This window comes from Dama dama, chromosome 5, assembly GCF_033118175.1.
Source record: "Dama dama isolate Ldn47 chromosome 5, ASM3311817v1, whole genome shotgun sequence".
NCBI classification, from domain to species: Eukaryota; Metazoa; Chordata; class Mammalia; order Artiodactyla; family Cervidae; genus Dama; species Dama dama.
Genome location: NC_083685.1, coordinates 84,100,083 through 84,126,057, shown reverse-complemented (window position 1 = coordinate 84,126,057; position 25,975 = coordinate 84,100,083). Strand labels below are relative to the sequence as shown.

At 45.7% G+C, this 25,975-nt stretch overlaps 1 protein-coding gene across 2 annotated transcripts; it reads right to left on the bottom strand.

Annotated features, from left to right (window-relative positions):
• Nucleotides 1-973: 973 nt before the first annotated feature.
• Nucleotides 974-25,531, bottom strand: DUSP14 (dual specificity phosphatase 14). 2 transcript variants are annotated; one of them, XM_061142742.1, is made up of 4 exons: nucleotides 25,427-25,493; nucleotides 24,193-24,477; nucleotides 3,313-3,397; nucleotides 974-2,303 (listed from the first exon to the last, which is right to left on the bottom strand). In XM_061142742.1, the coding sequence occupies exon 4, from the start codon at nucleotides 2,209-2,211 to the stop codon at nucleotides 1,615-1,617; it is 597 nt and encodes a 198-aa protein (XP_060998725.1). In that variant the 5' UTR covers nucleotides 2,212-2,303; nucleotides 3,313-3,397; nucleotides 24,193-24,477; nucleotides 25,427-25,493; the 3' UTR covers nucleotides 974-1,614. The 2 variants fall into 2 exon arrangements, with proteins under 2 accessions (XP_060998725.1, XP_060998724.1); XM_061142741.1 differs by lacking the exon at nucleotides 24,193-24,477 and having other exon boundaries at nucleotides 25,427-25,531.
• Between the last annotated feature and the right edge of the window lie 444 nt (nucleotides 25,532-25,975).

The window sequence follows — 25,975 nt, the reverse complement described above, 5'->3', positions numbered from 1 at the left end:
GTCACCAGGTGTATTCCTCCTATGTACAGAGGTAATTTTTGGATGTTTCTCCAGAGACCACCAGACCTAGAGTGCCTTCATATTGTCGGAGCCCAGCCTCCACAACCGTAGATTGTTTTGTCTTCTGATTGATTTTTGATCATCTGCTGCCAAGGCATTTATGGGTTGCTCTGATTTCCTACAGAAACTACTAATTGCATTTTAATTTTCCCATGCAGACAATAATGGCACATGTTTTTAAAGTGGGCAAATTTTAAAATTAGAATGCAGAGGGAGACCACTGCCACAAACCAGGTAAAATCTGAAGAATATGATTTATATAAATATGCAGCTACTGGCATTATACGTAGGGCTTCTTGCCACACAAACCCAAAAGCTAGGAAATTTTTCTATGGATAAGCAGGCTACAACCTACCTGGCAAATGAAGTAAAAGCAAGCTGTTGCTGGGACAAGTGGCTCTCCTAGAAAAGGAAGGGGCAACCTGGGAACTCCCAGCGGCTTCCCGGGGGCATGGAATAGAGACACTAGCAGAAACGAGTACCTATTCCCTGTTGTCTTGTCAGACTTAACGAGGAGCAGTGACATTTCCAAGTTTCAACAAAGGAAGCCATTGTGTTAGTTTATCATTGTGCTGAGGTTTGGTTTAGGGCATTTTTGTGTAAGTCAGTAGGCAGGCAAAGGGGCATACCTTTTGTTAAAAAACACTTTCTTTCATGGAGGACTCACCGCATTGGTGCCCTCCGGTTACCAAGAGATGCTGTTTCTCTACTGTCCCAGCATGGTGAATGATGTTAATATCCGCCCATCTGCAAGGATGGGAAATGCTGACATGACTCAAGGGGATGTCTGTTTTAAGTAGCGTTCATAATTATCACAGGAGCCATACCCTTAATGGTTACTCAAAAGCTGTCTTTTGTCCATCAACACACACACACACACACACCCTGAAATTCTCATTAGTAAAAATTCCAATATGTTAAGCAGATGTATTTATTAAAAATAATGCTAATATACTCCTGGGGCACATTGATTCCAAGAGGGTGTTTGCAGCAGATTGCATTATAATTATTTAACAGCTAAATAATAAAGGCTCTTTTTTTTTAAACTTAGACAGAGTCACTAAATAATAGAAGGAAAGGAAAGAGTAGGGCTGATCCAGTGGAGACTGATGCTGGTATCAGTGTTCCCTAAGCATTTGTTTGGTCGGCAGCCTGGGCAAAGCCTGTATCTAAAGGGTTAATGGGGGTCCAAAGTGATTTTTGCACTGAGCTCCTCCCATGATGCCAAGAGGCAGGGGGTTGAGAGCACAGCAGAACCAAACAGTTTATTAAACTGTTGAAACTGTTAAAAATGATTAAAAGCCGGTTCAAGATTTTCATAAACACTATTCCAAAATGTTAGTTTTAAAAATGTTAGTAGCAATGTGAGCATTCCCCGTGTCTTCCTCCCCTCCGCTCCCTCTCTCAAAATAAAACATGAACACCCAGTGTAAAAAAAACACTTCAGGGAGGAGCATTTGTCCACCACTTGGAAAGAAAGGTGAGGAGGGGAGCAGACGGCGTGTAGCAGGTGCTGGTACTGCTCGAGGGGCGGCTGCTGCGGGCTCTGGTGGCTCAGATCCCCCAGTAAGGCATCAGGTGTCGGGACTCCTTCTCGTAAACGTCTGGCACTATGCCATAAGGTGTCTGTACCATTTTAACTGTCGACTTTCCAAAGAGCTGGCGCTCGTAGTCTATCAGCTGCCTCCAGAAGCCGACGTTGGGCCTGATGACGGGCCTCCGGGCTTTGACCCAGCTGTAGGCCTCCAGCAGGCACACGTTGTGAAATTTCATCAGGTACGCGATGCAGAGTGTGGCCGAGCGGCTGACCCCCGCAGCACAGTGCACCAGGGTGGCCCCGTGTTTCCGGCTCACGCTGTGGATCTTGTCGGCCACGGTGTCAAAGTACAGTCCAATGGGGGCGTGAGGCATGTCAGCCAGAGGCACTTTAACGTATTCAAACTGGGGCCAGTTGAAATTGGGGATCTCGATGGTAGCGTTCACAATGCAGGTGATGCCGCGCGCCTGGAGGAGGTGCCGGTTGGAGGCTACGCTGCCTCTGCCCAGGAAGAGCGAGGAGGTAATCTGCGCGATGCCTCCTAGGTCTCCCTCGGAAATCATCCGGGGGGCCATGAGAGTCCGGGGGAGCGTGCTGTGACCTCTGGAGCTCATGAAGACGCCAGCAATCACACTTGCATCGTTGGAAGCAAGACCAGAGTGTGTTGTTTTCCTCCACCAAGGAATCGGAAGTTACAGTCACCTTCCTGCAAGATACAGGTATCCATCAGTACTCTAAATGCTACTGATTCATCGCAGCCTTCTACAGTGTCTGCGGAATGGGATGGTGAGAGGATTGGAGATGGTCATTTTCTATAATAGCGTGTTCTTCCCAGGATGGAGACAAATCATTTTCATTGATTAACAGGAAAGGTAGTCAAAGATGCCAATGTGCAAAATCAATGTAAAATGCAGTACACTGGTGATTTTTTTTTTTAAAGGCACTAAAGAGAAAGTCTTTCTATTTTAGGGAATGTTAAAGACAGAAACAAGTGTAGCTAATCCCTGAATAACAGCTTTGTGGGGTCCTGCTCTTTACTGAGGGGAGTGGTGTTAGGTGGTAATTAGGAGGAGATCAGAATTTCCGATCCCACCTAAGGCTGTGCTCTATCATATATTCCTGCCTACCTCCCACGGCTATGATGGCCATATTTTCATAAGCCTAACTCTAGACATAGAGATCTTACAAAGGTGTAAAAATGATACCGCTTTAGGTATTATATTCCAATGAATGGGCTTTGTGGACTAAAGAGATACTGAATTGGATCAGTTATAGAAAAGCCCGGAACATTGATCACCTTAGCTCTTTATAATTTAAAAGAGCTAACTCTATCATATTTATTATTTGTGACATCTGAATACCTGTACTATGACATTTCCGTGGAAACAATCACAGGTAACTTCAAGGCCATGGTAGCAAAAATTCACTCATCTAAGTTAATGAACATTTTAGCTGACCTGACCCTGGATGTGGCCAAATACACTTTCCTCAGCCCAAGATTTTTCTAATCTCCGAGATGTATCGCCCCCCCCTGGCTTAAGATGTGTGTTGGAAATAAAGTTTAACAATGTCTATGCAGTCTTTCACACCACTTTAGTCTGTGCCCTGAGAAGTGTGCATATCCCCCACCCAGGGACCCGTAGGGCTGCCCAGCGTGATTCCAGTCAGAAGAGCATCCCCGGTCCACAGACAGAGGCGGTGCTGGGGCTACTCACTCGTGAGGTGTCTGGTTCCTCTGGAGTCCTGGGTCTGGAAAGTCTTAAGTGAGGGAGTGCTGATCAGACTGGATACAAATCAGATCTGTAGAAAGACAAGGAGGTGGGAATGTGGTCAATCAGGAACATCAAAAGAAATCCTCCAGGTTTTTTTTTTTTACTATGAAACTGGGTTTGACTGGAATAAAGCTAGGAAGTGGAAAGCATGTTAAATACATCTCCATGTGTATTTAAAGAATGTGCCAGTGAGACCTATCAACCTGGGACTTCCCTGGTGGTCCAGTGGCTCAGACGCTGTGATCCCAATGCAGGGGACCTGGGTTCGATCCCCAGTCAGGGAACTTGATCCCACATGCTGCAACTTAAAGAATTGAGTTCATATGCTCATGTGCCGCAGCTGAGACCCAACACAGCCAGGTAAACATTTTGAAGAAGAAAAACTATCAACCCAAGTCTCAGCTTTTTGTTGATATTTTTCACACCACGGGTTATGTGTCGTTAAGTGCACTTTTGGCCATGGTAAAGATGAATTTTTGAGAGGAGGATTCAGAGACAGCACATTGAAACGTAAGGCTCTGCTCACGGGGCCTGCAAGAAATGCACAGGAAGCTCAAGTCTCTTCCCTGTGCCAGCAGCCAAGCCGGCAGTGTGGGGCTGGGTGCAGCAGCCAAGCCGGGTGCCAGGAGCCAGCCAGCTCCACAAGGAGCAGTGCTGCAGAGGTGGCCTCAGCCATTGAACGTCAGCCCCAGAGGTGCTGGTGCTGGAGAGCGATCTGAAATTGCTTTCATTTTGTTTTCTTGTCCATGTTGGCCCTCTGACTTACTCATTTATGCAACCATATGAACACCAATCAGCATTATTAAAAATGTGATCCTGAGTCACATGCAAATCAATGAAGTGAGAACACCACACACAAAAATAAACTCAAAATGGCTTAAAGACTTAAATAGAAGACATGACACCATAAAACTCCTAGAACACAGGGAAAACAGTCTCTGACATAAAGAGTACCAATGTTTTCTTAGGTCAGTCTCCCAAGGCAATAGAAATAAAAGCAAAAATAAACAAATGGGACCTAATCAAACTTACAAGCTTTTGCACAGCAAGGGAAACCATAAAACGAGAAGACAGCCTACAGACTGGGAGAAAACATTTGCAAATGATGCAACAGACAAGGGCTTAATTTCCAAAATATATAAACAGCTCATACAACTCGTAACAAAACAAACCCAACCCAAAAATGGGCAGAAGACTTTAATACCAGATACCACACGGCATACAGATGACCAGCAGGCACATGAAGAGATGCTTATTGCTAATTATTAGAGAAATGCAAATCAAAACTACAATGAGGTACCACCTCACACCAGTCAGAATGTACATAATTTAAAAGTTTACAAATAAATGCAGAAGGGGGTGTGGAGAAAAGGGAGCCCTCCTACACTGCTGGGGGGATGTAAACTGGTATGGTCCCGACGGAGAACAGTAGGGAGGTTCCTCAAAGCACTAGGCTGAGTTACCGTGTGCGCTTAGTCACTCAGTCCTGTCCGACTCTGTGACCCCACAGACTGTAGCCCGCCAGGCGCCTCTGTCCATGGGGTTTTTCAGGCAAGAATACGGGAGTGGGTTGCCGTTTCCTCCTCCGGGGCATCTTCCCCACCCAGGGATCAAATCCAGGTCTCCTGTGTATCTTTCTTTACCTGCTGAGCTATCAGGGAAGCCCGAGTTACCACCTGGTGTGTGGTTCAGTCACTAAGGCATGTCTAACTCCAGCAATCCCACTCCTGGGCATATATCCAGACAAAACTAATTTGAAAAGATACATACACCCCAGTGTTCACAGCACTGTTAACAATAGCCAAAACATGGGAGACAACCAAGGCTGTTGAATGGATAAAGATGTGGTAAACACACACTATGGAATATTACTCAACCATAAAAAAGAAATAACAAAATAATGCCATTTGCAGCCATGTGGATGGACCTAGATATCATCATCACATTAAGTGAAGTCAGAAAAACAGATACCATATGGTATAACTCATATGTGGAATCTAAAATAGGACACAAATGTATCTACAAAACAGAAACAGACTCAGATACAGAGAACAGACTTGTCACAAAGGCCGGGGTGTGGGGGAGGGAAGGACTGAGAGTTTAGGATTAGCAGATGCAAGCTATCAATATTATATATAGGCTGGATAAACAACGTGGTGCTACTGCATATGCACAAGGAACTATATTCCTGTGATAAACCATAATGGAGAAGAATATGCATATAATGGAAAAGAGTTTGTTCCCCTCCTATTTGTCCCTCTGGCTTTCCCAGGTAACCATCACACAATTTTTTTTTTTTTTTTTTTTACAGCTCTGTGGAGCTATAACTGACATACAATTTGATGTAAAATGATGAGTTTTGACACACGTACTCAAGACACCATGACCTCAAAATAATAAACATACCCATCACCCCCCAGAATGTCCTCATGCTCCTTTATAATTCCTCCCTCCCTCACCCTCCAGCCCCATTCCCAAGCAACCACTGATGCACTTTCTGTCACTATAGTTTACATTTTCTAGACTTATACAGTGGACTCATTCCATATAGGGTTTTTCTGTTTGGCCTGGCTTTCACTCAGCATAATTATTTTCACATTCACCCATGAAACTGTGTCTATTAATAGGTCATTCCTTTCTTTTTATTGCTGAGTAGTATTCCATTGTGCAGACATAGTTCTTTCATCTATTGATACTAATTTTAGACTAGCACAAGTGAAGTTGATGTCAACATTAACGTACAGGTATTTGTGTGGATATACACCTTCCTTTCTCCTGGTTAACTACCTAGGAATGGAAAGAGAAAGTCTCTCAGTTGTGTCGGAGGCTTTTTGCGACCCCATGGACGGTATAGCCCACAGAATTCTCCAGGCCAGAATACTGGAGTGGGTAGCCTTTCCCTTCTCCAGGGGATCTTCCCAACCCGGGGATTGAACCCAGGTCTCCCGCGTTGCAGGCGGATTCTTTACCAGCTGAGGCACCAGGGAGTGGAAGTGCTGGGTCATATGACATGTGCATATTTTACATTTTAAAACAGTTTCTAAACAATAATTATAGCCTGCAATCTGTGGGGCAGGCTACCGTAATCCTCCCCAAAGACCTCAGAGGGTGAGCACCACCTTCGCCATTCCCCTCTGCTGCGTTCCAGAGCACCCGTGTGTGCGCTGCCCTGGACGCTGCGGCTGCCACCCACCCAGGGGACACTCCTTGCCCACCTACTCTGAGGGCAAACACGACTCTGGGCTGGCTCCAGCCCCGGGCACTGCTCAGCTATCAACACACCCAGTCTCTCTGTGAGGCCTGGCTGCTTGTCTGGGAGCTTCGGCCTAAGGGGCACTTCTGCTTCGGCACGCACTGGGGACGGGAGCAGAGGTCAGCAGACACCGTCTTTTGTTCTCCCTTGGTCTCACTCCAACTCTCTGGTATCTTCTAGAAAGGGACTTGTATACTCATCTGGTACCCCAATTTCTGTGACTGTGGCCCAGGGAACACCTCTAGATCGCCTGGCTGTGGTGGACAGTGGGACTTAATGCCAGTGGTCACACAAGCCTGTGAGTTTACTCACTTTAAAAGCTGGTGACTGAGACCTTTCCTGATAGAACTCTTGACCAGTTTGGGGCCCACCTGCAACTACTGGGAGTCACTAAAAATAGGCTACTCAGACAATCACAAAGATTTTAGAGACAACCAAAACGTCACTCCTCCAAAACTGGGAGAGGTGGCTGTTTTATCCAATGGCCAGAAAGGAAGGGCTACGTAGCAGAGGGCTACGTTCCAAATGAAAGAACAAGATAAAACCTCTGAAAATGTGCTTACAGAAATGGAGATAAATGATTTACCTCTTAAAGAGTTCAAAATCATGGTCATAATGATGCTCACTTGAGAAAAGAATGAATGAACTTCAACAAAGAGAAAATATAAGAAAGTACCAAGAAGAAATCACAGTTGAAGGATACAATAATTTAACTGAAAAATACACTCGAGGAGTTCAACATCAGACTAGATGACATTAAAAAGGATTAATGAACTCAAACACAGGGCAGTGAAACTCAAGCCAACAGAGCAGTAAAAAGAAAAAAGAATGGAAAAAGTGAAGACTGCTTAAGGGACTTGTGCGATAACATCAAGCAGACAAACATTTACATTACGGGAGTCCCGGGCTTCCCTGGCGGCTCAGACAGTTAAGAATCTGCCTGCAATGTGGGAGACCTGGGTTCAATCCCTGGGCTGCAAAGATCTCCTGGAGGAGGGCATAGCAACCCACTCCAGTATTCTGGCCTGGAGAATCCCCACGGACAGAGGAGCCTGGTGGGCCATAGTCCATGGGGTAGCAAGGAGTTGGACACGACAGGGCAAATAAGCACAGCATGAGAAGAAAGAAAAAGTGCTGAAAAATTCCCTAACCTAGGAACAAAAACACATTCAGATCCAGGAAGCTTGGAAAGTTCCAAACAAACCTCAAAGGGACCCATACCAAGACATATTATAATTAAACTGTTAAAAGTGAAAACACAAGAAAACCTTAATAAAAGCAGAAGAAAACAACAAGGTACATACAAGGGAACCACCAGAAGACTACCAGCAAGTTTTTCAGCAGAAACTTTCCAGGTCAGAAGGGAGTGGCATGATACATTCAAGATGTTGAAAGAAAACACTTCCAGACAAGAACACTCAGCAAAATTGTCATTCAGAATTTAAAGAACAAGCTTTCCAGACTAGCAAAAACTAAACCGGCCTTACAAGAATTAAGGCAACTTTCTTAAGCTGAAAAATAAAGGCCACTAAGCAGTAGTGGGGAAATATGTGAAAATATAAATCTCACTGGTAGAGGTAAATATAGTACAATTTAGAAAAATAAAACATAAAGGTAGTATGGATGAGTTACTCATAAAGCCAGTATGAAGAATAAAAAAATACACTAGCAAAAATATAATAGTTGAGGGATATACAAGATAAAATGGTGTAAAACGTAACAAAAAAAAAAATGTGGGGAATGGAGGAGTAAAAATGTAGAGTTTTAGAATGACTGAAACTTAGACTGTTAATAAGTTATGTGTAACCCTCATGGTAATCATAAAGCAAAAACCTGTTCATGGGAGATTCACAAAAGATCTGAGAAATAAAGAATCTAAACATACTCCTAAAGAAAATCATCAGGACTTCCCTGGTGGTCCAGGGGTTAAGAATCCACCTGCCAACGCAGGAGACATGGCTTCAAGCCTGCTCCAGGAAGATCCCACACGCCACGGGTCAGCTATGCCCGTGGGCCACAACTACTGAGCCCACCCAGCAACTACTGACGCCTGAGCGCCCGAGAGCTGGTGCTCCACACGAAGAGCCGCCACAACGAGAAGCCGCACGCTCAACTGAGAGCAGCCCCTGCTCCACAGCCAGAGAGAGCCCTCCGGCAGCAATGGAGGCCCAGTGCAGCCGTAAGTAAATAGATAAAATCATCAAACCACAAAGAAGGACAGCAAGAGAACAGAGAAACTACAGAACAGTCAGAAAACAATTAACCAAATAGCAGTAAGAACATACTTATCAATAATTACTTTAAATGTAAATGGACTAAATTCTACAATCAAAAGATAGAAAGTGGCTGAATGGATTTTTTTTTTTTTTTTAAACAGACACGCTGCCTACCTCTGATGTAAGGATACACACTGAAAGTGAGGCTGGGAAAAGATATTCCACACAAATGGAAACCAAAAGAAAGCTGGGGTAGCTATACTTAGACAAAACAAGACTTTAAAATAAAGAGATAACGAAGAGCATTACATAATGATAAAGGGGGGGGTGTCAACAAAAGGATAAAACATTTGTAAATATTTCTGCACTCAGTATAGGAGTATCTAAATATATAAAGCAATATTAACAGACCTCAAGGGAGAAATAGACAGTAATGTAATAATATGGGACTTTATACTCCATTTTCATCAGTGAACAGATCATCCAGACAGAATATCAGTAAGGACACATCAGCTTTAAACAAACCCATTAGACCAGGTAACCTTAACACATATATACAGAACATTTCATCCAAAAGCAGCAGAATACATATTTTTGTCAAGTGCACATGCAACAATCTCCAAGACAGATCATATATTTAGGCCACAAAACAACTCTTAATAAACTTAAGACTGAAATCACATCAAGCATCTTTTCCAATCACACCAGTCTGAAACTAGAAATCATCACAAGAAGAAAACTGGAAAATTCACAAATAGGTGGAGAATACACAACATGTTACTGAACAACCAATGGGTCATAGAAGAAAACAAAAGAGAAATAAAAGCATACCCGTGACAAATGAAAGTGGAAATACAGCATACCAAAACTTAGGGGAGACAGCAAAAGCAGTCCTAAGAAGTTCATAACGATAAATGCCTGCACGTCAAGAAACAAGATCTCAGAGAGTCGAACTTGACACTTCAAGGGACTAGAAAAAGAACAAAGTCCCAAGTTTGTAAAAGGAAAGAAGTAACAAAGACCAGAGTGGAAATAAACAGAGACTATGGAAGATAAGAGGGACTTCCTTGGTGGCTGAGTGACTAAGACTCCGAGCTCCCTCCTGCTGCAGGGGGCTTGGCTGTGATCCCTGGTCAGGGAACTTGATCCCACATGTGATCCCACACGCAGCAACAGGAGTCCAGATGCTGCCACGGAGACCAAAGATCGGGTTCTGCAACTAAGCCCCAAAGCAGCCAAATACACATTTTTAAAAAGACAATAGAAAAGATCAAAAAACAAAAACAAAAAAGACAATAGAAAAGATCAATGAAACTAAGAGGCCACTCCTTGAATAGAAAAACAAAATTGGCAAATCTTTAGCTAGACTCACATACACAAAGGACTCAAAATCAGACATGAAGGAATAAGTTTCACAACTGATACACAATAGAAATACAGAGGATCATTAAGAGACTACGAGTCATTATACACTAAGGCTGAATCATGAAGAAATAAAAAAGCTGAACAGAGCAGTAACGAGGAAGAAGATTGAATCCCTAATCGACACCCCCACACACACACAACCCCGTGCCACCAATGAACAAAAGTTTAAGATACAGACAGCTTTTCCGGTAAATTCTACCAAACATCTACAGAATATGTACCAATCCTCAAACTCTTCTAAAACACAGAAGAGGAGCAAACACTTCCGAACTCATCCTACAAGGCCAGCATAACATTAAGACCAATACCAAACAAGGACACCACAAGAAAGTTACAGACCAGTATCTCTGATAAACCTAATGTGAAAACTCCTCAACAAAATATCAGCAAACTATATGGCTGAATACATTAAAAGGATCATACACAATGATCTGGTGGAATTTATCCCAGGAATTCAAGGATGGTACAACATCTGCAAATCGATCAGTGTGACACACAACAGTAAAAGGACAGAACCATAAAACTCTGAGAAGAAAACCTCAGAGGTAAGCTCCTTGACGTTGGTCTTTGTAGGGATTTTTTGGATTTGGCAACAAAAGCAAAAATAAACAAGGTGGACAACAAAGTAAAAAGCACTTGCACAGCAAAGGAAACTAAACAAACAAAAAGGCAGCATATGGAATGGGAGAAAACCTTTGCAAATGATTTGACCAATAGGTTACGATCCAAACTATAAAAAGTGCATGCAATTCAACAGAAAAAAAAAATCAAATTTTAAAATGGACAGAGGGTTGAATAGACATTTTCCCACAGAAGAAATACAGATGGTCAACAGGTACATGAAAAGGTTCAACATCACTAATTATCAGGGAAATACAAACCAAAATCTCACTTCACACTTTTTATAATGGCTGTTATCAAAAAGACAAGAAATAACAAGTATTGGCAAGGATGTGGAGAAAAAGAAACCCCTGTGCACTATTTATGCAAATGTAAGTTGGTGCAACCACTACAGAAAACCATATGGAGGGTCCCTAGAAAGTTAAAAACAGGATTACCACATGAGCTAGCAATTCCATTTCTGGGTATTTATCCAACGAAAATAAAAACACTAACTCAAGAAGATAGATGCATCCCCATGTTCACCACCAAGACATGGAAACAATCTGATGTGTCCATGCATGGCTGAATGGATAAAGAAAACGCGGTATTATATACAAATACCATGGAATATTAATGAACCATAAAGAAAGAGGAGATCTTGCCATTTACAACAACATAGATGGATCTTGAGGGCATTATGCTAAGTGAAGTCAGTCAAATTTATTGCAGGGCAGCAGTTACACATGGAATCTTAGAAAAAAGAGCTCAAAGCCACAGAGAACAGATTGCTGGTTCTCAGAAGTGGGGATTAAATGGATGAAGAGGGTGAACAGAGACAAACTTCTGGTTTTACAGTCAGTCTTGGGGATGTGACATATAGCATGGTGACCATCATCAGGGTGTACTGCATATTTGAAAGCTGCTAAAAGAATAATCTTAGAAGTTCTTGCCACAAGGAAACTTTGTTCCCTACGGTGACAGACTTACTGTGGTGACCCCTGTGCAGTATGTACAGACATGGAATCGTTACGTGGTCTACCTGAAGCTGACGTGACGTTCTGCAGAGGTTCTCACACGTGGCGAGCATCAGAATCACCTGGAGGGCTTGCTGAAGCAGCCTGCCAAGCCCCGGCCCCAGAGTCCCTGACCTAGTGGTTCCGGACAGGGGGCCCGAGAGCTGGCATTTACTTCCCAGGTGATGCCGCAGCTGCTGCTCGGGGACACTGGGCACCCCCGCAGAGGTGATGTGGCGGTGCGCCGCCCCGACTCCCCTTCCAGACTGCGGCACTGAGTGCCGCTGCTGACCCCTCAGCGTCTCTCCAGAAACAGCCCTTGCTCGCTCCAAGGGAGTGCCTCCCCCAAGCTAACCAGCCCTCGTGTGGGGCCCACATCGGCCAACCAGCGACCCAGGGGTCGTGTGTAGGTGAAATCACATCAAGAAGACAAACAAGGAAGCAGTTGTGTGAGGAAATGAGTGTGGACGTGAGTCTTAGATGTACATGGAAACGGGCAGAACTTGGGGAGAACAGCCCATCCTGCAGCAGAGCGCAGTCTCATGCAGCTTCCAAGTCTCTCCCTGGCAGAATCCTAATAGTTTAAAAAGCAAAGTCACCACGCGACTATAAACACACCAAGGAAGGCTTCTGAACTGCCGGTGATAACTCCACCCTCAATGTGGAAGATGCTGATCAAATTTCCAACCAGGTGATCCAGTTACTGTCTGATTAAGAGGGACTCATGTCCTGCTGTCTCCCAAATAATCACCCTGTTTGGGAAGCCACTTGCCCTCCTGAGGCTGGGGTCCCAGGCTCACTGGCCCTTTCAGCAGAAAGGTCTTTGTCAAGGGCCGTGGGTAAGGGATGGGTGGCCTGAAAGCCTAGCTCACTCAGTTAGCTCCTCCTTCGCTGGGCAGTGAGAGGGTAGTTGGTGCTGCAGGGAAAAGCAAGCAGATTGTGAATCCTCAGGGCAGAATCCAAGCGAGACAGACAGGATGCTCCCTCCCCGCTGCTGCGAGTCAGCCTCATGCCAAAAACCTGCTTAAAATGCCAAAGCTGAGTCCAAGGTTCAGAAAAACAACTTCTGCCAGAGATCACTCAGAGGGCACGGGTATTCAGATGCTCCTCTGACCAAGCCTCCCAAACCCTCTGGCAGAAGAGACCAAGGTTCGGAAACGGTGAGGTGACTTCAGCTGGGAGGGCACAAGGCGCAGGGCTCGTCACGAGAAAAGACCCCAGGTGTCTGGGCTCCTGGCTCAGGCCCACAGACGGCTTCACGGTGCCCAAGGGGGTGGCTGCGGTCTCCTCGCCCGCCCTTCCAGCGCCCCACACCACCAGTGCCTTCGGGGCGTGAGGGGGCCTCAGCTCAGCCTAAGCAGACCAAAGGCTCCATGCAGAAAAGACTGACCCAGACAGGCGGAGCCGCTCCGGCTTCTCCTCCTGCCCAGGAGACGGAAACAGGGCCATAGACAGCGCACCCTCCAGGTCCCAGAGAGCCCTCCTGATGGCAGAGGCGGGAACCCCCGCAAGGAGCAGGCCCCGGGAAGGCAGAGCAAGAAGCCCTGGTCTGCTTCATGTCTAAGATGAGCAGATTCTGATCAAAATGAATAAAAGAAAACATGGGTGTGACATCACAGGTGTGTCAAAATCAACTCAGTGAATGTGTGCAGGGAGGACAGGATGTCTACTGGGAGAGTACCAGACTGACCACGTTTGAGGGATCGGGGAGTCCAAGGTGCCCTCTGAGGGCAGCACCGCTCCCACTGCAGCGCCCGGGTCTCTGGGACAAGGATGACCAGAGAGAACGCCGAAGAAGGTCCACGTCGCTGTCCATGGTGTTCAACTCATTCACTGATGTTCACAGCGCTCAGCTGCATCTACTTCTGAGAGGGAACAATGCTTTCTGGGCCAGCAGAGTGGGGGTGAGGGGAAGGACAAAAAGGAGGAGCTGTCCTAAACCAACCCCAGAGAGTTGTTTTTTCTTAACAAGTTATAAGAAATGTCAGGGATGATGCTGCTCTCTGAATAATGAACATCAAAGGGCTAAGTGCTAAACAAAATGCAGAATTAGTGTCTGCCTAGGGGGACGGTAATCTCAGTAAAGCATAAGCTGGTAACAACTGCCTGGTCCCTGAACTGGAGCACTCCTGGAGGTGGACGCCAGGATCTAAACCTGGAGCGGGTGCAGACTGGCGACCTGGAGTCAGTATTCACAGTACCCATCCCACTGCCACAGAGCTACCTTTAAAAAAGAATCAGGACAAGAAGACCACTAGGATCAGGAGTTAAAGAACTGATCTATCTACAGCTTTTTCTTCTTCTTTTGAACAAACAGAAAAAAATGGCCACAATAGTGCCAGTGATGACCCTTTAAAATGATCTAAGATATTTTTAGCTTTAGGAATTTCAGAGGTTTGTAATATAGACTGGAGGCCTATACTTTTTATTTTTTTAATACATGAAAAGCCTCTGTAATCACATTTTCTTCTCCCATTAAATGTCTACTTTCAAAAAAAACAAACAAACCCTTAAAGTCATCAACCCCTGGAGAAGGAAATGGCAACCCACTCCAGTATTCTTGCCTGGGAAATCCCATGGACGGAGGAGCCTGGTGACCTACAGTCCACGGGTTCGCAAAGAGTCGGACACGACTGAGCTACTTCACTTCACTTCAAAGTCATCAAAATAGAGGCATTAGCCTACATTGCTGTAAGTAAATAAATACTACTTTTCTCATTATATTTCATTATTAAATCAGAAATGTGTTCCATTGGGGGGACTTCCCTAGTGGTCCAGGGGCTAAGACTCTGTGCTCTGATGCAGGGGGCCTGGGTTTGATCCCTGGTCGGAGATCTAGATCCCCCTTGCCACAGCTGAGAGTTCGCATGCCACAACTAAAGATCCCATGTGTGATAACGAAGACCTGGCGGAGCCAAATAAATATAAATATTCAAAAAAACATTAAATAAAAGAAGTGTGTTCCACTGGGGGGGGGGGGAGTGAACTCTTACAAATAAAAATCACAGTGTGGCAAAATTTAAGGGGAAAAAATTTTTTCTGATAAAACATTGAGAATAAAATTCAAATAAATACTGAGCTGCATTCATGTTAAAACGAAATAAAAGATATTCACAAATTGTTCTCACTTATCTAGAGAGCTAAATTTGGAAAGCTAATTTGCCAAAACATCTTAGATTGGGAGGAGGGGTTGTTTTTGCTTTTCCTGCCATATAATTTAACTGATGCGATGGCTGGGAAGAGGACAGATATACATAACACACAGAGAAGTAAGGAATCTGAGGATCAGCATTTTGATAGTTTGGCCACAGATATTCCCCTAGAGTGTAGCTATAGGGCAACTGCCTGTGTAGTCGTGGCCTGGCTGACATCTCGATATCCTCCAGCGGACCACCAACCAGCTCGTGAACCGAGCCTAACAAAAGCTTATCATTTTAAGACACTAGCCAGCTGCTGGGTAAGGAACAGACCACAGTCCAAAGGAATACATGAGCAGTCCACTCAATGAGAGCAGGGAAAAAGCATGCCGATGGTGACAGAGACACAGACTTCAGAAGTTTAGCTCCACCGATTAACTCACAGATTCTCATGTTGGAAACAGAATAAGAAGAGACTATAAATACCTACCTATAAAAGGTGAAAGTATGCATGTATGTGGACCAGGGACAACCTGTTCCCATTTGGAACTGAGTTTTTTAATCTGGTCCTCATCCCCCTGGATGTTTAAGCTATTTGTCACTCATTCACACAACAGTATTTACTGAGTTCATGCCAGGTGTTCCACACTATTCCAAGTGCTGTTGGGGACTGTGGCAGATGCATTTGCCAAAAATGGCCACATAACACCCTGCATCCCATGTGACCAACTCAATCAAAATAGAACAGTGGAAATGACGCTTCTGAGGCTAGATCGTGAACAAGCCACACACCTCTCCTCGGTCTCCTAAGACGTGCTCTGGGAACCCAGCTGCCATGCTGTGAGGCAGCGCAAAGAAGCCAGAGTCACCATGTGGAGAGGTCACTTGTGGGAGTTCCAGCCAGCGGCCGAGCAGACGTCCCAGCTGACAGCCAGGATCGACTACTAAAGATGTGAGTCAAGACACTTCAGTGATTCTCGGGACTTTCCTGGAGGTCTAGTGGCCAAGACTTCACACTCCCAATGCAGGGGGCCTGGGTTCCATCTCTGGTCAGGAAACTAGATCCCACATGCTACAGCCAAGACCCAGCAAAGCCAAAGAAATAAATTAAAAAAAATTTTTTTTTAAAAAGACACCCCAGTGAATCTAGCTCCCAATCATCAAGTCACCTCCAGATACTGTGGAGCAAAGACAAGTTGTCCTCACTACATGAGGTTCAAATTCTTGACCTACATGAATCTGTGAGCAAAATAAAAATGACTTTTACACCAGAGTTTTGGAAAGGTGTGTTATGCACCAAGAGTCACCAGAACAGGGATATACATCACCCTGTGCAAGGATTTTATCATCTTCAAGAGCTGACACAAGATACACACATAAAACAGGTGAGTATCAATAAGAGATAGGCTAACATTAAGTGAATTTAATGAGTGGTGCAAACAGTGGGTGCTGCAGCAATGCAGAGAAGGCACAGGGTCAAGACAAAGTAAAACAGCCAGTGGTGCTGAAAGCCTGAGCTGTTTCTCGGGCAAGTGTCTCAGAGATTACACCATCAGGCTTTTTCTCCAACCCATTTAAAGCAGGCGCCGTTCCGTTCTTGCTTTGCAAGAAGTCTCCGTATTTGGAGATTCCAAATGAAGAACACCAGCCCTTTTCTATAGCCCATCACTGCTCACAAAATGTGGTCCAGGGCCCAGGAGCCATCAACCTGGAGCGTGAATGCAGAATCTCGGGCCCCATCCCACACCTGCGGAATCTGATTCTGCAGCTTAACAAGATCCCAGGTAAGCTGTACACACACTCAAGGGCCAGAAGCACAGGTCTCATCAACCTGCCTCCATGGACTTGCTGAGGCAAACTTGAGTGCGTTTTGTGGAAGCCACATGCGCACGCTCAGCCTCTCGGGATCAGTATCACTGTGCTGCCACGGTTCCCAGATGAAGAATCAGAGGTGAACGGACGCCAAGAGGCTTCCCCAGACTCTGCACAGAGAGTGAGTACCCCCACTGGAACCAGAGCCCCTTCTCCATGAGTGGTTCATCTGTTGATGAGTCATACAATCTGACCACAACAGACTGACTGATCTAAAGATTACCAAAATGTACATCTCACCAGGGAAGAAAGCAAAAACTACAGAAAGACAGAAATTATGGGATGTAAGGTCAGTCTGATTGTGCTTTATCTATAACATGGATATTCATCTAAAATATCCCAAACCGCTAAGTGGTATGAGACGGTCTTTGGGTGTGAAAAATCTAATCAACTTGAACCAAGAAAATGGGTGCAATATTTCCACAATCACATTTAAGCTTGCTTGGTAATAACTGGAAACCAATTTATGCCACAGCCTATACAAATAATACTTTTAAATCTTCAAAGAGTAAGGGGTAAAAAGTAAACATGAATCATAGATTCCTGGTTAACTGGTAAACTCTGATTTCCAAAGGTTAGAACATCTGCACCCACAGTGTTCAGCTGGGCTGTTCAGTCGCTGAGTTGTGTCCAACTCTTTGCCTGTCAGGCTCCTCTGTCCACAGGGATTCTCCAGGCAAGAATGTTGGAGTGGGTTGCCATGCCCTCCTCCAGGGGATTTTCCAGGTCTCCCAGATTGTAGGTGGATTCTTTACTGTCTGAGCCACCAGGAAAGCCCGACCCACAGTATTAAAAAGAAAAGAGAAAAACCACAACCAGCAACTACACCCAAGGTAAGTATAAGTTTGCCTCAAAATTCCTTGAAAAGCAGAATCATGAAATCTCAGGTCCATTCACAAATACGATTTCAGCACTTAGAAGTTCATTATTAATTTAAAGAAGACAAAAATGAATTTAAAAATTAGAACAAAGTTCATAGGACTAAGAGCTCAAGAGTGAAGAGTTGAGCACTCTGATCATCTCACCATTTGACGTCTCACTGGATATATCAACATCTTTAAAACTCAGGCTGTGAGCCTCAACTTTCTCCCCACAGGGAGTTCTTTTTCATACTCCTGGCCAAATTCCACATTTTTAGTACTTTTATACCAAATTAACTTCATTTGTAAACTACTGATGAATTAACCTCCCATTTTTCTTTATAAACCAAAAGTGAAAGTCGCTCAGTAGTGTCCGACTCTTTGCGACCCATGGACTGTATAGTCCATGGGATTCTCCAGGCCAGATGACTGGAGTGAGTAGCCTTTCCCTTCTCCAGGGAATCTGCCCAACCCAGGGATCAAACCCAGGTCTCCTGCCTTGCAGACGGATTCTTTACCAGCTGAGCCACTAGGGAAGCTGCATCTATGAGAGTTCCTGAGCTGAACAAGATAACCAGGTTAGGTCTCTCGCATTAGCTGGAGGGAGGGAACCTGATAATGCCACACACACCCCTATATCCCTGCCAAAGGACAGCAGGCTTCCCGAATTCTGAGGGCAACTGTGTGTCTGAGCCTTTCTGGAGCAAAGGGAGAAATCAAATGTTTAGTTAAACAGGAGTCAAAGAACACAGTATCCTGAAGTTATTCCCTTGGCTTATCCTGTCTCCTAAAGAAATAATCTTGGGCTTCCCTGCTGGCTCCATGATAAAGAATCCTCCTGCCAGTGCAGGAGACATGGGTTCAATCCCTGGTCCAGGAAGATGCCACATGACACAGAGCAACAAAGCCCAAGCGCCACAACCACCGAGCCTGTGCCCCCTGGAGCCTGTGCTCTGCCACCGAAACAGAGGAAGCCCACGCACAGCAACCAAGACCCTGTGCAGCCAGAGCTAAACAAAAAATAGTCTTATATAAAAAGATAATACAGACAGTTCTTTGCAGATTATACTACTAACTACTAGTCACATGCTAAATGAGAATCCAATGGCCTATGAGCCTCATTCTGTGTGCATGCTCAGTCGTGTCTGATTCTTGGTGACCCAATGAACTGTAGCCTGCCAGGCTCCTCTGTCCATGGGATTATCCCAGCAATACTGGAGCGGGTTGCCGTCTCCTTCTCCAGGGCATCTTCCCAACCCAGGGATCGAACCTGCGTCTCTTGCATTGCCAGGCTGATCCTTTACCACTAGCGCCACCTGGGAAGCCCCCCCCACCCCACCCCCCCCGAACCTAAACTCTACTCTTGTTCAAATCAGGGGCCAGCAAACTGTAGCAGGCGGGCCATGTCTGGTCAGCCATCTCTTTCTCTACAGCCCATGAGCTAAGAATGGTTAATACATTTCTAAACCATGAACAGAGAACTCAAAAGAACCGCATTCCATGGCCCACAAAAACTGTATGAGATTAAAACTTCAGTGTTCATGAGTCAAGTTTTTACTGGAGCACAGCCACGCTCATTCGTTACCTATTAACTACGGCTTTTTTGCATCACAAGGTAAGTTTAAAACAGCAAGTTAAATAGTTGCAACAGAAACTGTATGACCCGCAAGCCTAAAATACGTACTATCTGACCCTTCATAGAAAAAAAAAAAACTGCCTACCCCTGAAATTATGTTATAAAGCCATCACAGTAGATGGCAAAGAAATCTTTTTCCAAGTGGCCCTAAGGAGCCTGCATGAGAATCCTGCAACAGACTCACGGGCTGCTGGCTGGAAGGCTCCTGTGGTGCTCTATCCGCTAGGTCACTGTTTACTAGTCAACAGAAGCAACACCCTCTTGTTATAGAGTTTTTTCCTGCCACTCCACAAACTCGAAGACCTAAGGAGTCAAAAAGACCTGCCACGGTCCACTGACGATGGAACTGTTCTGGGACAAGGCACCAGTGGGCCCAGCAGCTGTATGTGAATTTCAAAAGGGCCCTTCTGTCCACGGAGGCCTCCAGATGGTAGCGGAAAGCTGACCAAACTGGATGGGAGGTCACTCTCTGTCAACATAAAGGCAGGAATGGGAAGTGATGAGGTGAGCGGGGAGGGCCCTGACCTCAGCACCAGAGCTCCTCCTCCTCCCTGCAACAGGGGGAACACGCAGTTCCTCTGTAAATTACATCCTTTGGAAAAGGGTATCAAAAAACACAAATAAGATATCTCCTCCATCACTAACGACTAAGAGGTTCTGACTCTACTTTTCATCTTCCCCCTATGGTATCTTTTCTTAAAAAATTCTAATTTATATATAAGTAGTTTTTTAAAATTATGGTTATTTTAGAGAATCTCCGGGGGGAGGGAAACCCTTTATTTAGTATATGAGTGAAAAAGTATGCATGATTTGTAAAGACTGAAAATGGACCAACTTAGCCATTTTCCAAGATGCCTTACAGAAGAAATAAAAAAGTACTGCAAATCTTACATTCTTGTGTGTGTGTGTGCTTAGTCACTCAGTTGTGTCTGACTCTTTGTGATCCCATGGACTGGGATACTTTCCCAGGAAAATACTGGAGTGGGTTGCCATTTCCTCCTCCAGGGGATCTTCCCGACCCAGGGATCAAACCCATGTCTCCTGCACGGCTGGCGGAGTCTTTACTGCTGAGCCATCGGGGAAGCCCTGTTTTCTTTTTTTTTTTTCCCAGATGCTAGTTTATCAGTCAATTTCATGGTGACAGTTGAAGGGTGTTTTCTAAACCCACGAAACTGTAAGTCTGCCCCTAGGGCAGAAACAGACTGTTAGCAGATAATACCAGGTACGCTAGATGCTCAACACACACCTGGACTTAATAATTTAATAACTGTCCTGCCATGACCTCCCTATCCTTCCTCTTTCTCTCCCCTCCTCTCTCTCTCACACACACCAGTTTTAAATCCAGCTAGCAACACCAAACACAAGTGATCCAAGTTAACCCAGCAACTGGTTACTCAGGGAGCAGGAACTATCAAACCCAGCTGTGAACTACCACTACCGTCCAGTACAAAGGGAGACCTCGAGAAATGGACATTTCAAAGATGGTAAAAGCATCTCTTCTCGTAGCAAAGCAGCTGTGGTTCCTTTGGTACTGCCAGGGCACTCCCGCGTTGGTGCCTCTCGGGATCCGCACGTGTACACAAGCATGTGAGTACCAAGCCTCCCTCAGACGGTATTTTCACAAGGACTAGCCTGGGCTCCTGCGCACGTCACACGCTAAGCCTGCAGGTTCAGGGCCGGGCGCCAAGCAAGTCCTCTCCAGCACGACGCACCTCACCACCGCAAGGCATCTCGTGGCCCAAGTGGTAAGTCTTCCAAAACCTTTAGAAGACTACTAGACACCTCAATTTCTAATGCTTCCTTTTGCAATATTTAAATTGCCCTATAACTACACATCTATCTGAGAAAAAAAGATCTTTAGAAGGATTCTATTGTGTATTTCTCAGCCACACAGAGTGGAAAACCATCTCTGGCGCTGGGTGTTATGTTGAGTTCAAATCATACAATTAAACGCAAGTATATAAAAATACAGTGGTGCAGGAAGGGCCAGGGATCAAATCAAACCACCTCTGTGACACTTATTCATTCAGTCAGGAAATATCCAAACATACTGTGGTTAAACAGCAAGCACAGTGGGTTATAAATTCAAGGCTGACACCACTGGAGGAATGTAAATTGGTACAACCACTTTGAAAATTGGCCTCAGCTAATAAAGCTGAGGATGCACGCGTCTGACACAGCAGTACTCAAACTGCCCTGCACAGAAATAACCCAGATGTCCATCAACAGCAGACGACAAACAGATACCTGTGGGGGAGTTATACAAATATGAACCAATTACAGTCACAGGTGACAACACGGACGAATCTTAAAAAACTGTAATGCAGCAAGAATTTAAACCAAAAAATCATATACGTGTGTACATACATATATGAATGTATATATACACACACATATATACATATATACGACATTGGCTGCCACCCCCAACAAAAGGATTTACAAGAATACCTACTTTGATTCTACTTGCATAAAGATGACAACCAGGCAAAATGAAACTGTACTGTCTAGAGATGAATATTTAGGTGATAGGACCTCCCTAGCAGTACAGTGGATAAGAATATCCACCTGCCAACACACAGGACCTGAGTTCAAACCCTGGTCTGGAAGATTCTACATGCCTCAGGGCAACTAAGCTCGTGTGCCACAACTACCAAAGCCCGCGTACCGTGAGACCAAGTTCTGAAACGAGAAGCTGCAACAAGAAGCTTGCACAATGCAATGAAGAAGGCAGCCCCTGCTGGCTGCAGCTAAGGAAAGACTACACAGGGACAAAGGCCCAGAGCAGCCAAAAATGAAATAAACTAATTAAATACACATATATTCAGGTGATAAAAACTATACAAAAGAAAGGAAATGATTCTCACAAAAATGAAGCTAGTTACTGGCTAGGTTACCTCTAGAGCGAGGAGAGAGGTGGTCACTGGAAGAGTGTAGTTCCTGACCTGCAAGATGGTTACAGCTGTGTTTTCCTTAAAATAATTAAGTTATCCATTTATGTTTTATACCCTTTTGTGTGTTACTATTCACAACTTAAGAAAGGTTAAATAAATACAGTGTTGGTTTTCAGGAATTCAGAAGCCTTACAATTCTGGCCAATCTGGGGACAGACTCCTTCTGCTTGGAATATCACTACTGCCCTGTCAGTTTCATGAGGTCAGCGACCTTATTTGCCTTCTACCCCAGTATTCAGCACTTAACTTTTCATATAGCAGAAGTCTCAATAAATGTCTAACACATAAACCCATAGACTCTTTTTTTTTTTTTGGCCATGCCCAACAACCTGTGAAATCTTAGTTCCTTGATCAGGGACTGGACCCAGGACTCGGCAGGAAAATTGTAGGGTCCTAACTACTGGACCACCAGGAAGCCATAGACTCTGACATGAATTTTGTTTTAGCTCAAATATCTTCTGAAATTACTGATTTGAACGGTTTTCAAGGAAAACATTAACGTTTTCCTTTCTCTGTCTTCACCCCAATGAGGCTTTCATAAATAACTAAAGCTATCATCTTAAACACTCGCTAAGTTTACACCCAGGACTGTTGCTTCAGCAACTCCCTTCGCCTTCCACTCCCTTTTACGCCTCCTCATAAGCAAAGACAAATACATGAAGTTTTTTTTTTTAATGGCAAAGTTTTCCTTTGCAACCAAGAGTAGCACCAAGGATCTTAATGATTTAACTGTTTTGAAGTTCATTTGCCTATTGTCTGGAGAAAATACTAACAGTGCTATCAGGGTTAGTAAAACTTAACAACCAACTGGACTAAAAACACATAGCTACCTGTTCTAGACAGAAACCAAGTATCTATAAACAGGACAGTTTTAAAGTTAATACTTACAAATAATAAAATAAAATAGTTAAAAATGTCACTCAGAAAAAAAAAAATAAAAAAGCTAGAAGTTTTCATACTATGCAAACCAGAAAAAAGAATCATTCTGTACAAACATTCAAGAAAATGCTTAGCAAAGTCTGAAAGAACACACATAAACCAATAAAAATATACATAGCAATTACTTTGGGGACAGATGCTGGAAAAAAAGTTTTAATCTTATCTGTAAAGTTTTAATTTTTTAGAACAGAATGTTTAATTCTTGTGGTATTGGGAAAAAGTCTTTGTAACCCACCTTGCCTTAAGATAAAATCCCAATCGCAAAATAATCTAGCACAGATTCCTCCTTAAGAACCAATATTTTAAAATGCTAAAGTTTTAAAGGATTTCTTGGACTTACACACCTGGCCAGTTGTTTTTTGTTTTTTTTTAAATAATAAGAATATACATTTATACCATTGTATTAAAGAATATTGCAGAAATCATACGTACATTCAACCACTGTGAGAGTTCAACTGAGACCTCAGCATAGACACGTTGGACACTGACGTTTAAAAGCCTTGGAATGAAGGAAACTGTCTCCCGTTTTATGGGGGGAAAGCCAAAAATATCAAGCATCTACCTCTCCTCCCCCAAGCGTCAGAAGATGAGTCAGAGCTGGAGGCAGGAATAGGGCCCATGTGTCAAGCCACCGGTGCAGGGCGCCTTCCTGCCTCCACCAGGCAACCCTCTGCCCCCACCCAGGTCAGGGTCCCTGCCTCAGCCTGCACCTGGTGTGAAGGCTCAGGGGTCCCTAGTGAAGAAGAGGCAGCTATTCCTTCTGAGGGGTGCCTCCTTCCCTGCATTTGTAAAGGCAACCCGAGAATGGCGGCCTTTAGGAGTCCACAACAAGGAACAATCACGGAACACCAAATGCAGCTCAAGAAAAGCGGAGCTTCCAGACACGTTCAGGTAACTTTGGAAAGAATACAGCACCTTTGTTCCTCTGGCTGTAAAGAGCAGGAAACACGGAGAGCAGCTATGACTTGTCTGGTATCACTTCACTTTGTGACACCGCTGAGTCCCAAGCCTGGAGATGCTGACAGTTCCAGCCTCTGTGGCTTTTAACTGCTCTGTACAATCTCAGGGAGTCTGTTCCAACATTCCATGACACTTCTGACTAAGAATCCCTCATGGACTAGGAATTCCAGGAACTCTGGTCTATATTTCTTTCAGATGAGTAAAGAATCAGGACTTGACTTTTTGCCTCCATGTTCACATCTGTAAAATAGGATGGTACTGCTTTTTACCTACCTCCCTCATAAAACTACACAGAACAGCTAGTTCACACATGCTAAATGCCCTGAGGTCTTCCTGGATGAAAAGAACAAGGTACTTAAAAAAAAAAAAAAAAAAAAAAATTCCTACACAGTAGAACTGCATTTTAAAGTCCCACCTCCTTCCCTTGCCTCTGGGATGCCCAGTTACCATAACACTAGCTGGTACCATGGGCAACATCCACCTAAATAAAATATAGTTATACAATCGAGCGAAGGCAGCTACATACAACATGCAACTAACTCCTCTCGCACACAAACAAGAACTCAACTTCGCTTTGGAGCAAGGGTACTTATGAGAAATAAAAAGATAACGCTGGCACTGCGCACACCAATCCACCACCGTAGAGAAACCCTCAAGTTGAATACTCGGCATTGCTCAAAGTCAAGTTGCTTCTATCACTGCACCAGAAACCTTCGGAAGAGGCAAGAAGCCGCCGACGCTCCCGAGGCTCGGAGCGGGCGAACGGTGGCGGCGGGGCGAGGAGGCAGAGAGAGGCCATGGCTGGACCGGGGAGCAGAGGGGTCAGGGAGGGGGAGGGGAGCAGAGAGGATGCTCGCGAGGAGCCGAGGGCCGGGACCCGGGCCCGGGCGCCGCCGCAGCAGGAGAGCAGCCGGGTGGGCGGCCGGGGTAGGGGGTGCTCCGAGCGCCCGCGAGGCGGGGCCGGGCGGGGAGGAGGGGTCGCGGCGGAGGGCGCCGGGCCTCTCCTCTCCCCGCCGACCAGAAGATGCGAGAAGCGCCCGGGAGCAGGTGGGGGACGCAGGCACAAAGTTTCTGGAGAACCGGCTCGCGCGGGCCCATGGCCGTCCGCTCCGGCCAGGGCCCCCGGGGCCCGCTCGGCGCCAAGTCCCGCCCGCCCGCTGTCCCCCGCCCGAGCCCGCGGGCCCCGTACCGGCTCGCCCAGGCTCGCGGCCAGCGCTCTTCTCTGCTGCGCGGCTCCCGGCGTCTGCGGGCTGGCCGCCGCGCGCGCCCCTCCTTCTCTCCTCCGCCCGCGCCCGGGGCGGGCCGCGCGCACGCTCGCTGCGCCCCACCGCCCTCTCCCGGGGGCGGGGCGGCCGCTCGGGGCGGGGGCGGGGCCTCGGCGCTCGGGGCGGGGCCTCGGCGCTCGGGGCGGGAGCGGGGCCTCCGCGCGAGAGGCGCGCGGCGGGCGGCGGGCCCGCAGACCCGGGGGCGCGCGGAGCCTCAGGCGGCGCGCGTGCGCACTGTGCGCTCCGCGGCGGAGTCTGGCATCCCGCGCGCGCATCCCTGGCACCCTGGCAGACCTCTGCTCAGAGGACCCCAGCGGTGTCCCCGTCTGTGTCACAACATACGACCCTGCTGTTTCCCCACTTGAGCGTCTTCCTCAAACTAGGTTTCGGGGAGGGCCCAGGGATGGCGAACTAGGGTACTTTGTGGATGTGAGAGAGTTAAAGGCAAGAAAACGATACAAATATAAAAGGTG

What these genes read in the sequence shown, in the direction of transcription:
- DUSP14 (XM_061142741.1), bottom strand. Translation starts at nt 2,211, where the DNA reads ATGAGCTCCAGAGGTCACAGCACGCTCCCCCGGACTCTCATGGCCCCC.